The 14,066-nt window shown below is 46.0% G+C and overlaps 1 protein-coding gene across 8 annotated transcripts in view; it reads right to left on the bottom strand.

Moving 5' to 3' along the window:
- The window catches only part of ACSF3 (acyl-CoA synthetase family member 3), a 68,477-nt gene extending 54,949 nt beyond the window's left edge, over window positions 1-13,528 (bottom strand). For 2 of the 8 annotated variants that reach the window (XR_009557791.1, XM_035118958.2), the window contains exons 1-3: window positions 13,216-13,510; window positions 9,230-9,958; window positions 7,914-8,069 (exon numbers count right to left, since the gene is read on the bottom strand). Coding sequence is in view for 7 of the 8 variants with exons in the window: in XM_035118958.2 (XP_034974849.2) it covers window positions 7,914-8,069; window positions 9,230-9,928 (855 nt within the window). In the remaining variant the exon portion in view is untranslated. Of the gene's footprint in view, window positions 1-7,913; window positions 8,070-9,229; window positions 9,959-13,215 lie in introns of all 8 variants that reach the window. The other 6 variants (XM_035118956.2, XM_035118954.2, XM_035118957.2 and 3 more) reach the window with 6 other exon arrangements.
- Between the last annotated feature and the right edge of the window lie 538 nt (window positions 13,529-14,066).

The raw sequence follows: 14,066 nt of genomic DNA, 5'->3' as shown, positions 1-14,066 counted from the left end.
TGCTGGTTACATCGCCTGCAAAGAAATAAATAAAATGCGCCAGGCTTCTCTCCACCCCCCACCCCCCACCCAGTTTCTCTAAAGCTTTCAGTCTGATCCAGATAGCTGAGCATCTTCGTGACAAAATATATCCAACTGAATAGTGCTACTTGGTAGTGTTCTGCTTTGTGGGATAAAAACTTGTGTAGAGATTTGCTTTTTGAACTTGGTTCCCTTGAGCAGGGATGGGGGGAGAACTCTCATTCAGTTCGCATCTAAAAATTCACATTTCATCCTTTGAAATTTGCACTTTTCCAAATTATGCAATGGAACTCTCCACCCAAGTAACGCGTATAAAACTGCACACGCCAGAGTAAAGTTTGTGTATAAATGCACATATTGGTGAAAATAACACACACAGATTCAGTAGGAAAAACTGCTTTGCAAAAATGTGTAGATTAGGAAAAATAGCACCTAACGTGTTCAGAAGGGGGGGGGGGGGAAACTTGCCCCAAACTGAATTTTCATGACTAATGTAGAAATGTGAAGAACTGAACTTAAAATGTAGAAACAAGTAACTAAAACTGAAATATTTGCCCATCCCTACCCTTGAGTCGCCTAATGCTGTCTTTATCCCACTGCTACACAAACACTTTATTGCCATTCTCTGCTAATGGATTCTGGTGGGGGGAGATGCCTCAAGAATCCAGCCTTGAAGTTGGATTCAATGTATAGTTAACTTATGGAACTCACTGCAACATGGTATTAGAACAGGTATCCCCAAACTTCGGCCCTCCAGATGTTTTGGACTACAATTCCCATCTTCCCTGACCACTGGTCCTGTTAGCTAGGGATCATAGGAGTTGTAGGCCAAAACATCTGGAGGGCCGAAGTTTGGGGATGCCTGTATTAGAAGAACAGTTAACCCCAAATGGTTTTAAAAGGGTTCAGATAAGGGGTGGGGAAACCTGTTGCCCTCTAGGCGTTGTTGGACTTTCATATACCACCAAAGACAACACAGCAAATGGCCAGAGAGCATTGTAGCTGGAGTCCAACATCTGGAGGGCTGCAGGTTCCCAACCTCTGGTTTGGGTGAATACATGGAGAGCAAAGTTTACTTTAAATCAGATGTGGGGGACCTGTGGATGTTTTTCTTCTGCAACTCCCATAATCACTGACCATTGGCTATGCTGGCTGGGGCTGATGGGAGTTGTAGTCCAGTGTTGTCTGGAGGGCCAGATGTTCCCCATTTCTCTCTTGTCATAACAGCCAAACACACAGCTGCTGGGCTCAAAGGCAGGTGCCCTGGCTCCCGCCTAACACACACAGACAGAGGCTCTTACTTGTAAGTAAGAGATCTTTATTCAGGAAAGTAAAGGTACAATCTCAGCAGCATATATCTCAAGAGTCACAATTCAGGATTTCAGGTGCAGGAAAAGGAGTTCAGAAATAGATCGGGGCAACACAGATATCCCAACAAGTTTCCCCATCCCTCCCACCCAGCTTTTAAAGATGAGGCATGGCATGCTCACTCGTGATACTCTCTTGCCTTGCGGGAATATGAGATTGCTCCATTGGGGCGGGTGGCTCTGCTCCCATCCACAAAGGCATTGCTAAGTTCTAGGTGACAAGACTGTACCTGCCTGTTCAGTCGCTGCCAACTTCTGTTCAGACTTCCCCCACCTGGTTGATCAAATCCCGACATACTGCTACAGGGCAGGGATACCACCCTGCCATGGCTGGCTTGGGAGCTTCCTGCAGGAATCTACCTGGTTGCTGTTGTGAAGGCAGAATGCTGAGGACCAAGGATCTGGTGCAACCTAGCAATTCTTTCATCACCCTGCCCCATTGAGTCTCTACTGACTCCTTGGCTAAGGTAAGAAGTTTTCAGCACAGAAGAGGAAGCAAAAACCTCCTTCTTTCAAAAGCGGCCTGAGCTCTTGCTGTTTGTGATACCCTCCAACTGTTTGTGTGCTCTGCATGATTCTGTTTTAATCACTTATTCATCTGCAGGCTCTGCTGTTCCCTGAGCATCCCAGGCTACAGCTTTTAAACCCTCGCTACGCTGCGGGCATGCTGAAAGGAGCAAACACTTTCCCCAGGACCCAGGAATCTAACAAAATATGACAGGCTCCAGTTTCCTTTCGTCGTCTTCTTCTTCTCATCATCTCCCTCCCTCCTGCATCTCCCTTCTCCCCCCTCACACTTCAAAAGGCATTACTCTGCAACAGATGCTGAGGACAAATGGCAGATCTGGCAAGAAGGAAAAAAAGATATAACTTTTTCTTTCACCCCTTCCCCAAGCTGAGGATTGTGAAAAATGATCCAGTATAAACTGTTCAATGGTGATGTTCCCCTTCTATGCTCTTGCCAGTGTCCCCTTTCAGATGGGGTAGGGGGTGGAGGGTAGAGAATGAAATTTAAAAAAAGTGAAGGGATGAAGCCACCAACAACTTTCTCCAGGAAATATAGGATTGGGAAACCCCCCTCCTTAATAAGAGACCTGTTTCCTAGAGCCAGGGTTTTTGCCCCAGCCACATGCCATGAAATATGCCCCGGGATTCCATTTACCCATTATCCAGTCCATACAGCTGGTGCATTCAAAGCCCAAACTGATCTTTCCTCATAGAGAGGACAGGCAGGAGTAATCTGCACACCTGGTTCCCTGTAGTGACTGTAGGGCAGTCCGTGGGGGGGGGGGGAGAGCAAGTGAAGGATGGTAGGGATTGCTGCCTTTCCCACAGGCACATCCCACCATTGTATCAAGGTTACTGCAAGGCCAGGAATAAGGGACTCAGGAGGTGAGATTCAGGAATTGGAGCAGCCAAATGAAGCTGTTAGAACAAGTGCAGAAAGGAAGAGGCAGGCCCCAACTTTGTTCACACCCAGAGGCTCCAATCCCAGGAAGATGACCCCTCCAGTCTGGTGTTTTACCACAGGTGTATTCTGCAACATATTATTGACACAATAATAGTGCATTAGCAGCAGATTAATTTTGTTGGAGGAAGTAAACCTCTGGATACCAGGTGCAGAGATTGCTGTTGTGCTCAGATCCTGCTTGCTGGCTTGCCATAGGCATCTTGCTGGCCACTGCAAGAAGAGTACGCTGAATATGAAAGGCTCCATCAGCCTCTTATTACATTCTGATGTACTTCCTTGGAAGCCTTCAAGAGGAGCCTGAATGATCATATTGTGAAGGTTCCCCATATACAAGATACAGTGGTCTCTCAGTTTGTGACCACAATCTGTTCCGCGGAGGCGGTCGCTCGCTGAAGCGGTCACTCCCCGAAGGCATGCTTCTGCGCGTGCGCGAAGCGCCGATAGAGCGCTTCTGCGCACACACATGCTGCGCAGATCGCGTCTGCACATCCGACGCCGCAGAACCCAGATGTAAACACTTCCGGGTCCGCAGCAGTTGCTCGCCGAAGCAGTCGCTCCCCGAGGTAGTCGTAAACCGAGGTTTGACTGTATCCTGCTTTCTAGGGTCCCTTCCGGCCTTGCCATTTGCTGCTGTTGCTGCTTCTATTTGACTTCAAATAAACTTTTGCTTAGAAGAGATGTGCAGCACCCCAGCTGGAGGAAGTTTTGAGCATTTCTGATATTCTGCTCACAAGGGCATAGTTCCACTGGGATCCCACCAAACACTAATGCCAAATTCTCTGAAAGAAGAGGAGGAAAGCAGCCACTACAAGTGTCTCTTGGGGTGTTCTTGCTGTTTCCCTTGGATGCACAGACTGGTTACAGGGAAAGATGCTACAATGACTAGTGACCTAAGGGCACCACTGTGCTGACCCTGCAAGGAGCCTACTGTCACAAAGACCAACCGAACCAGACTGCCACATGTACGTGTAACTGTAAAGGCACGTCGTGAATTAAGTAATCTAATAAACACTGTAATAATAAAGTATTTATTGCGCATAATGAAGTGTTAGTGATTAGAAAGGTTGGGCACACTGCTGCGGTTTCTCCTGAACCCTTGCCAGTATTACTCAAGGCTGATTCTGGAGGCAGCAGTAGCTTTGGAAGAAAGGTTCCCGGCTTTGTTTTGATCGGCGTGTCGAGTGTTTGAGCTGCCATTCGGGTTTCTTTATATCGCCCTGTAATTGACTGCTCTCTCGAGGTGCAAAGAAACAGAAATACAAAAGGCGGAAGGAAAAGCTCAGGCTCCTTCTGCGAAATCCGCCGCTGAAACTGTGCCGCTTTCCCGAGAGCCGATTTCGGTAGCAAAAGGGCACTTTATAAACAGCTGGTGAAAATAGACTGGAACTCAAAGTCGGCTTGTGTTAAACTCCGTAAGAAAGCCCGATTTACCCTCCTGCACCTCCTTTGTCATGTCAATCAAACCACTTTCCTACTCCCTCGGGAGGCCCTCACAAAAAGGATAGAGAAACGGGGGGAAAGTAAACAAAAATAAAAAGGCACATAAAGTCCTCCCAAGGCCTTTACTGCACCAGAGAGCTTGCGGAAAAGAACAGGCCAGGCAGCTGGTCCCTGGCCAGCCATTCTTGGGCCAAGGCAGGGCAAGTGGGGGCATCGCTTAACCTTCTCGAGTTGGTGCCCTCTCTTGCCCTTGCTTGTCAGACTCCACTGAGCTCTCTGGTCAGCACACATCAGTTTGGACTCCCTCTCCCCACCCACCAGAACACAGGCTGCAACATGCAGATGTTGGGAAGGAGATGCAGAAAAACTCAAGTCTGTAAGGGGCAAACAGTATCTTAGTAGCGCAGGATTCACATACACACAAGGGGAATTACTTTGGAAACACTGCGTGGTACTAAACTACTTAGAGGAGATGCACTGAAATGAATGAACCTAAGTTAGTCATGTCCATTAACTTCAATGGGTCTATTCTGCGTAGGCCTCTGGTTGAATGCCACTCGATGTTCTCCTTGGACCCCTGCCCACACATACGTGTTCTAGAACATGTGTCTGTGCAATACACTGCAGGCAGGCAGCATTTGCTAAAACTGTTTTGCATGTTAGAAGGAGGCAGATTACATTTCAGTGGGGCTGATGCTTCTGTGATTAGAAGGGGGAACCCACAGTTCTGTACACAGCTACATCATGTGATGAACCACCAGACTAGAAATCAGGCTGGCCATTGGCTTTCCTCAACAGGAAGGACTATTAAAGCTTCCAGTTCAGTGTAGGACTTTGCCTGGGCTAGGATAGTATTTCCTGGGCCTGGCTTGGCCTGGCTATTAGTTCGTTTCCTAGCCTGGTCGTCAGCTGAACCTCCCACAGATCCTCAGTCCTGACACTGGCAGATTGTACTTGCTGGTTCAGCCTAATATTACCAAGTTCTCCAATCAATCCTTAAAAAGGATTTGGCCCCATACATTTTATCACCCTTGCAACTCTCCTTTGAAGCCTGTCAAATTTATCAACCTCCCAGCACTCAAAACAGAACATTTGGAATGCATCAGGTTGGGGAGGGAGGGCTAATAACTTTAAGAAGGGTGTTCATATGCCCCTCTTCCCAACAGTAGCTTTGGCTGGGAATCCAGACAACAGGAATGAAATTTTCACTGTTCCTAGAAGCACCTGGATTCCTACCTGACAGACAGATCATTTTAAGAAAACGACCCCTTTCCTCTTCTAAATAATCTAAGTGGGTTTGGCACCTTGGTGTAAATGCCATTGCCAAATGCTCAGGCCTCTTCATCTCCTTCAATACCATCTCACATCACAAGCACTGATGAAGGGGCTGCTGCTGTGCTTTTCATCTGCTCCACTGTGGCGCTGTCTCCAGGGATGGAGAGCGCGCATCAAAGCTGTCTCCTCTTGCAGAGCCATGATCTCAACATCTGGCACAGAGTTTCCATCATCACAGCAATGGGTGACAAAAGGACAACCATCTCTGGGTGTGAGAGAGGCCAACCAGTACAGGGTGTCCTTCCTGTTAATGCCACCCCCATTGCCACAAGGCACTGAACTGGCTAGAAAGAGCACATGGTGGGACTCACTTATTCCTTGGGAAATTGTCAAAAGCATGGGAAAGGCCATGCCAGCAGAAGATCAGCCAGACCTGTTTGTCTCTTTCTCTGAGAAATATACATTTCTAGTGTGTATTTCTTTCATAATGTTTATTAATGCTGTTCATAGAAGCAGTAGATAAATAAAACTATACCATACCATTAAAAGAACAACTACCCTTTGAGGAATTGCTGCAATATCTGCACTTCCAGCCAGAGGGAAGCAAAACACAGGCACAGAAGTGATGCTAGCTGAACTTCCATGCTCCTGAGCTGGCAAGGGCAGTTTGACTTTGCAGCCCTTTATTCTTTTGAAATTCCAAGGGCGTCTCCATTTTGCTAAACCTCTCCCCTATTTGCTTATTTATTTATTGGCTTATATACCACAGTGGAAAAATGCATGTTGGCAGTGAATGTAACACATCCGTAAAGCACCATTTTTTTTTAAAAAAAAAAAGCTTTATCAACATCTGGACAGCGATACACAATAACTGATGCCAGAGTTGCACATCAGAAAAGGGTTGTGTAAACAGAATGGTCTTGGGCAGGTGTTGAAAACACAGCACTGCTGGTGCTTGCTTGATAGTAGCGGGCAAGAAGATCCACAACTGAGGCATCGATGCACTACATATCCTCTGTATCTTAAAGAAGCCAGGCATATATCATGGGCCACCCTTAACTGCGCCATTCCAGTCAAATGTAATAATTGGGCTGGTATATGTGAGGCAAGGCTAAGCTATTAGGAGCAAAGGGAAAAATCTACTGCTTAGTGTTGGCATGGATGAATGAATCAACATTTGCAGAACACATCAGAGCCAGAAAGCACTGGCTGTATACAAAGTACCAGAGACAACCAGCCAATCTTACCTAGGGCAGCAAGAACTCTGAAGCCTTTAGGACTCACCACATGACACATGGCCCAAGCCAATCAGAGCAACAAGAACCATTGAAAGGTGAAGGCTACAAAGAAAGGCAGCAGAGCCTGGACATGGTAAAGCCAAGGGTTTTTGTTAAGAGACTACTACTTAAAAGAATGGAGTAGAGAAAGGGGAGTACAAGAATGAAAATGCAGGAATCTGCCTTAAAGTGAGTCGGACTACTGACCCATCATCTAGTGGCAGCTCTCCAGTGTTTCTGACCAGTCACTCCAGTCACTCCCAGCACTGCCTGGAGATACCAGGGATTGAACCCAGGATCTGCTGCATGCAAAGTGTGCGCTCTGCCATAGAGTTACAGGCCTTTTCAATTAAAAGAGCATTGGGTATTTTCACCTTCCTCTCTCTGAAAGTCATAGAAGTGATGGGAGACAGTTGGTCCCAGCACCCATTGCCATTCTGAAAGCAAGGGAGCCCAAGGTACACCTCTTGTACTGAGCAATACAGCCACTGTTTTGACACGAACCTGCTTCACATGCATGAAGTAACAACATCATTTTGAAGGAAGACCACAAAAACTACCAGAAAAGGAAAGATGGGAGGGCAGCAAATGAAGGGATGCAGAAAGGAAACCTCAAAAGGTGCGCAGGTGATGGGTACATGATGGGAAGGTGTTTTTGGTCATTCGTTGGAAAAGTCAAATTAGTTACTCCAATGAAGAGAGACAATTGACTCAAAACACATTTGGGCCAATAAACCACAATCTGTGCACCTTTGAGGTCATGACACAAAAGATACTGGACCACTAAGATTTTCTTTAGCCAACCACAAAATTATTATATTTATCATTCATTGCACACTTCCAGTCTGAAAGAAAAGATCCCACTCTTGTTTATTTTAATTTACAAAGGCTTCCATTTTTGCTCATCTGGAAGAGATTGTTACCTGCTGTGAGAGCCTATTTACAGCAAGCCCACCCCCACCCACCCCATCCTCACTCTAATATAAAGTCTCCTGCAGCAATTCATCTGAAAGGTTAGCAGACAGGTGGCAGCCCCCCACCCAGCAACCCTGACAAACTTACCGCCTTTGCGCTGAACTCAGGAAGCATAATGCATGTTGCGCCAACCCAGAGGGGACATAGCAGCTTGTTGACCACCCCGTGGACATGATGCAAAGGCAGAACATGGAGAATAATGTCATCCTTTGTCCACTCCCATTTGTTAACCAGCCCAGTTATCTGCAAAGAAATTTAAACAGGCAGCATTAGGAGTAGAGGCTACAAACAAGCATGCACGCCATTTGTTTCAAAAGTGAGGGCCCCAGAGCTTAGACTACTGTCAGTGGGAGACATGAAAAGAATAGAAGAGGAAACCTTTAAGGTGTGTTAGAAATACAGTTTATCCATCCAGACACTTTTAGAGGGCATCTACAGCATCTCCTTCTGCATCAACCTGCTACCTCTTTGCCATCCCCTCTGAAAAGAGCTTTAGACTAAACATTGGCTGGATTTAGACTGCAGCCGGTGTGTCTGCTTTGAGCCCTGTTCTACAGCAAGTCTTTGTTCAGGTCCTTGTCAGGAGGGCCAACAGCCCATTTTACCATGAGCCACAGAAAAAGCAGGCATGTGATTGGTGCTTTTTTTTAAAAAAAAAAACAAACAACCCCTGTTAGAATTTAGTTGCTATTGTTTTTGTTGTTATTATTATTACTGCTGAGAAAGAAAAGTGTTTCTTAACCATTATCTGTGAACAACAGAAACCCACAGATTGTGGAGCATGTATGGAGAAAAGAGCTCCAATCTCTTTGATTTGCTCAAGCCACAATGTCTGTGTGTTTCTGCCTCCCTAAAGGTACATTTTATCCACTGCAGGCAGAGACCTTGCGCTACCATGGCAGTCAGCAAGACTTAAAACTTCCAACTTTTTTTTTTAATTGCTCAGGGAGCTAATGGATTTTTTCTGCCTTGGGGATACACAGCTAAAGAGTAAACAGACTTTTCAAGATGCCTTTGTAGTCATCTTGTAGAAATGCAAATGGGTAAGAGAAGAAACTGCTCCAAGCTGGAACTGTCACCTCTGCTCTGCAGGGGAAGAAATACAGCAGAGTACTGGGAAGTGTCTTAAAAATTAGAGTGATGGTGTTTAAACCTGTCCTAGAGCTCTGCTCCTGATCCTAAACACAGGGATGATGGCTGTGATTAACAGAGGTTTTTTGTTTTTTTAACAATCAAACAGTATATAAATTGTACAAAACAAACAAACAAACAAACAAACATCGCCCCACACAGACTCAGAGGCACCGCTCTTTTCCTACTACTACTGTTCCCCAGTTGAGCCCATCCACAACAAAACAGGTTCCTAAGTGAGCCGCAATTGAGCAGGTGAAGAATAAACTCACCACAGCTTGGACATTCTGGTGGGTGCTGAGGACACCTTTGGGTCTCCCAGTTGTGCCACTTGTGTAAATGATCATGGCAGCCCTGCCCTTCCACTCTGAAATGGGGCAACTGGCTTTGAGAAGGGATGCGTCCACTTTTGAGCCACATCTCCCAGATTTGGGAAGCGAAAGCACAGGAACCCCAAGTTTCTCAGCACTAGGGGTGACCTTCTCTACATACTCTTCCTCTACAACAAGGAGAGCACTTTGAGAGTCCTTGATGAAATACTCCAATTCCGACACAGGGTGTTTTCTGTAAAGAGGAACAGCTGTGCCTCCACTCATCCATGAAGCCCACTGTGCAGTTACATAGGAAGCATCATTGGGGCACAAAAATGAAATCCGTTCACCCTTCAAGTCTCCGCCCGAGCTTCCGAGAGTCTTGCAGATCATCTGGGATAGATGGAGGCTTCGAGCGTACAGATCTTTGTAGGAGTGCTCTCCATGTTGGTCAACAATGGCAATTTTATCTCCAAAGGCCAGTGCTCTGGTGAAGACAGGAGCAATCTGTCCATGACAAGGTGTCCTGCTAGTATGTAGGCCTTTAAAGATGCAGTGAGCAGCGCTTAGGCCAGAGGAGTCCCAGACTGGAAGGCATAAGCCACGAACTAGACATTTGGCCAGATAGCTCCTATTTGAAATTAACAAGGAGCCTAACATTTCTCTGGTGCCTCCTGGCTAGCTGTGGTGCTGGAGGAAGAAGAAGAAGAAAAACTCAGTCAATATGCAGAGCGTGAACAAAAGATCAGCTCAAAAGACCATAGGAAGGAAGGAAGCTGCTGCACTTCAGTCCTGCCTGTGGGCTTCTGTTGGGTATCCAGTTGGACACTGTGAAAGCAGGGTGCTGGAATAGATGGCCCACTGGCCTGATCCAGCAGGCTCTTCTTAGATTTTTAAGACACACAAGAAGGGCAATGGTATCACCCTGCAAGACATGTTTCCTTTCAGATCAAAGACCGCCAATGGAAACTTTATTGTAAAGAAAAAACATGCAGCATTCTGTAGGACTGAATAATAATTTCTCATCACAAAAGTGCTGCCAGAAAAATATCATGCACCCCAGTGCTCTGGTCTCAAAGCTGACTTTGCCCTTCAGGATACAAGATGGGCCATGAAGTATACTGTGTTTTCAGTTTAACAGACATCGGTCCAACAAGAGAAGTGATCTTGCTGGATCTAGAGATGTGTTTCATCTTCAACATTAAGAATGGGAAACCCTGGGATAGGAGGTAATTAGGGCTCAGCAGTACTGTTGTAGTGATGTAACCCAGCAGAAAATGTTGGCACAAAACAGCAAAAATGTGAGGTGTTTCCATGCATCCAGGCGATTCACTTAAGGAACACTAAGCCAGAGGATGTAACAAAGCTGAAAGTTTAAGCAGGAACCGAGTGGAAGGGAAAAGTGTAAGATGGCATGTTGGGGGGCTGCTCACAGGAACTGAAGCAATTTATAGGACTGTTTATAGCCACCTCACAATTAAATTTAAAAACTCAAAGGGAAAAACTTTCCAAGATTCAATGCATTAATGAACAAGGTGTGGTTTTAATATGAAGCCCAGCTTGGCCAAGTTGTACGCATTAATGTGCATAACCGCTGACAACAAGCTTAATTCTCTCCACCCGCCTTAATTTCCTCTAAGCTAAAAGCCATAAACTTTTTGGCTTCAACATTCTCCACTTTTTAAACCACTCTGAAAGAAGCTGCTGATTTTGCGTGGGAAGGGCTTTTAACCAAATGTGTCACGCACCAGTGGAGAAGGAAAAACACATCCGATGACAGCAGCTTACCCTCTTTCCATTTCACACATTCCTCCCTAGCCTAGCAGCACAACTTTAAAAAGGTGTGTGTGTGTATACCTAACAATGAGGTTCGTTAGCAAAAACCAAATCACCTTCTTTATAACTTTAAAGCCCCCTCCCCAAGACAAATTCTTGCTGCTGAAGGTGTGTGTGAGACCTGTTAACAAGGGTGATAATTGGGAATGTGTATATCTTATATATCTTCCACATGCATGGAACCAACCCATAATAGGCCACGTATCCTCAGCAGAAAATACTATGGTGCGAGTTGCTACACTGGAATGGAATTATCAAAGGATTTTCTGTGTATATACACAAACAGCCAAATTCAGGAAATCTGGCACACATTAGATACCCTTTTATACATATTAACCTTCTGTTCTCACAACCAGAGTTGTGAAATGATGCTAATTTCCCACCCTTTTAATAAGAATAGAACAGCCCTACTAGATCAGACGTAAACCCATCTAGTTCTCAGTGGTGAATAAAATGCCCTAATGGGAAGACCACAAGCAGAAAATGAGTACAACTGCATTCTCCCGTCATATTCCTGAGCAACTGGTACTCAGAGGCATACCGCCTATCATACTGGACAATACATAGGTTAGTAGCCATTAACAGCCTTATCTTCCATGAATGTGCAGCAAATTCCATAATTTGACTGTGTGACAAAATCTTTCTTTTTGTCTGTCCCGAATCACCCAACATTCAGCTTCACTAGATGACACCTTTGGGTTCTAGTAATATGAGAAGGGACATAACCTTCCCTGTGTCCACATCATGCATAATTGTACATACCTCTGTCACGTGCCCCCATATTCACCTTCTGTCTAAACTAAAAAAAACAACCCAAATTTTGTAACCTTTTCTTAAACACAAGTTGTTCAAGCTATTGGTTGCCCTTTTCTGCATCTTTTCCAGCTCTATGATACTTGCTTTCAGACCAGAACTGCATTCCAAGTGTGGTCGCAACTTTATCTCTTCCAAAGGCTGATCTAGTTCAGCTTCTTGCTCTCATGATGTCCAGTTGCTTCTGGGGAAGCAGGACTTGAGGGAAACATGACCCTCTCAACTTGTGATTCCCAGCAACTGGTATTCTGAGGCATTACTGTTTTCGACACTGGAGATAGAACATAGCTATGGTATCATAGCTAGCAGCCATTGATAGCACTATTCTCTATCAATTTCCCAAACTAATTACATCAGCACAATCCCTGTGACAATATTTGCCTTGTTTTCTTTTAAAGACATTAATGTTATAATAATAATAATTAGTGTTATTATTATGTTAGTGGTCGTCACTACTTCTTGTGGGAGTTAGCCAATATTGGAGTCTCCAAAACTTCATGGGAAGGGAATTCAGTTTCCTCTTCCAGTTTACCCATGCTGTGCTTTATAATTAACTGGCAAGACCTGCACTGTAAACAGGGATCATGATGCTGTAAAAAACTAATGTGACCCCCAAGGAGGGTCAACAGGCAAGAAAATGGGGGTACCCCTACTGTTGATCTAACATTTTCATAGAAACAAAAGCACAGCACAAAAGATAGCATTGCCATCAGATAGATATCCCCCATAGAGACAAATAAATAGTTCCTACACAGAGGGATAGGCTGTGGGTTGCCACTTCCCTCTACCACAACCAAGTGTGGTGTAGCACTTAAGAGGGTTGGAAAAGGACCTGGGAGAACAGGGTTCAAATCCCAGCTTGGCCATGAAGCTCATTTTGAGTGACCTCAAGCCAGTCACTGTCTCTAAACCTAGCCTGCTTCATGGGGTTGTTGTGAGGATTATTTTTTTTGGGGGGGGGGGACGACGACGACCATGCATGCCATCTTGAGCTGCTTGGAGGAAACGGTGGTCCAGAAAAGAAATAAATAAGCCCTGTTCCCGTGCAATTTAACTGCAAGGGTTCAGCAAACGAAGCTTTTCCTGGAACGGAGAGAGAAATGGTGGAGGAAGGGGGACTTTAGCTGCAAAATGTGGTCAGGTAAGAGGGGTGCTGGAAGATGGAGGGTGAGGAAAAGGAAAACCCTACTACCTCCCCGCCCCCACGCCCAATGTGTAGAGGGGGTAATATTTATTTATTCCCTTTATATCCGGACCTTTCTCCCGAAGGAGCCCAGGGCGTCAACTAACTAATGTACCTAAAGAGACAGGAGGTGCATCGCCTGGGCTGGGGAGGGGGCGGGTGGAGGTGGAGATGAAAGGTCCCCGCTTCACTTTCAGGGACCAGAGAGGGGAAGGAAAGAGCAGTGACACCTTCCTCTCACCCCGCCGACGGTCATTATTTCCACTCCTCAGCAGAGAAGAAGACGGAAGCCCCTTCCCTTCTCCGGGTCAGCCTCCGCTTCCATCCCCGCTTTTGTTCTCACCCGCAAATCAAGACGGACGGACGGCGTTCGTGCTTCAGCCTGCCGGTCCGTCCGCCAACGACGTCCCCCGTGCAAACGAGGAGCGGCCACGCGAGTTCCGGGGCATGCGTGGGACGGCGAAGGTGTCGGGGAAGGAGGGCAGCTCCCGCGCGCGTGACGTCGATGCAGAGCCCTGACGTCGTCACTGGATGTTAGGGTGGCGACACTGCCCCAGTCCGATCTGATGTCATTGGCGTCCTGTGATGACGTTTTTTTTGCTACATTGCCTATGACGTCTTCATGTGTTGAGCCAAGAGGATCAGGATCACAATTCGGGGGTTCTCAACATGCTCAGAATCGTACAAAACTGCCATTTGATCGCTGAATTTGCAGAATTTGGTTTGCCGCGAAAACAAACGCACCATAATATGCATAATAATCATTCAGCAGCACCCTCATCAGTGTCTCATCATATATTGTTTTGCTGCCCTCCTCCCCACGTCATCGGACCTGTGCCTAATATTAGAATTTACTTGCCATCTTTTACAATTTGGTTGGCACTGCTATACTGTACTATAGACTCGTAAGTGCTGACCATGTGATCTGTGCACAGTCATCTATTTGAAGGGCAGCTGGGTTTGAAG

Source organism: Zootoca vivipara, chromosome 6, assembly GCF_963506605.1.
Source record: "Zootoca vivipara chromosome 6, rZooViv1.1, whole genome shotgun sequence".
Taxonomy (NCBI): domain Eukaryota; kingdom Metazoa; phylum Chordata; class Lepidosauria; order Squamata; family Lacertidae; genus Zootoca; species Zootoca vivipara.
The sequence above is the reverse complement of the archived record's forward strand: the minus strand, read 5'-3'. Positions and strand labels throughout refer to the sequence as shown.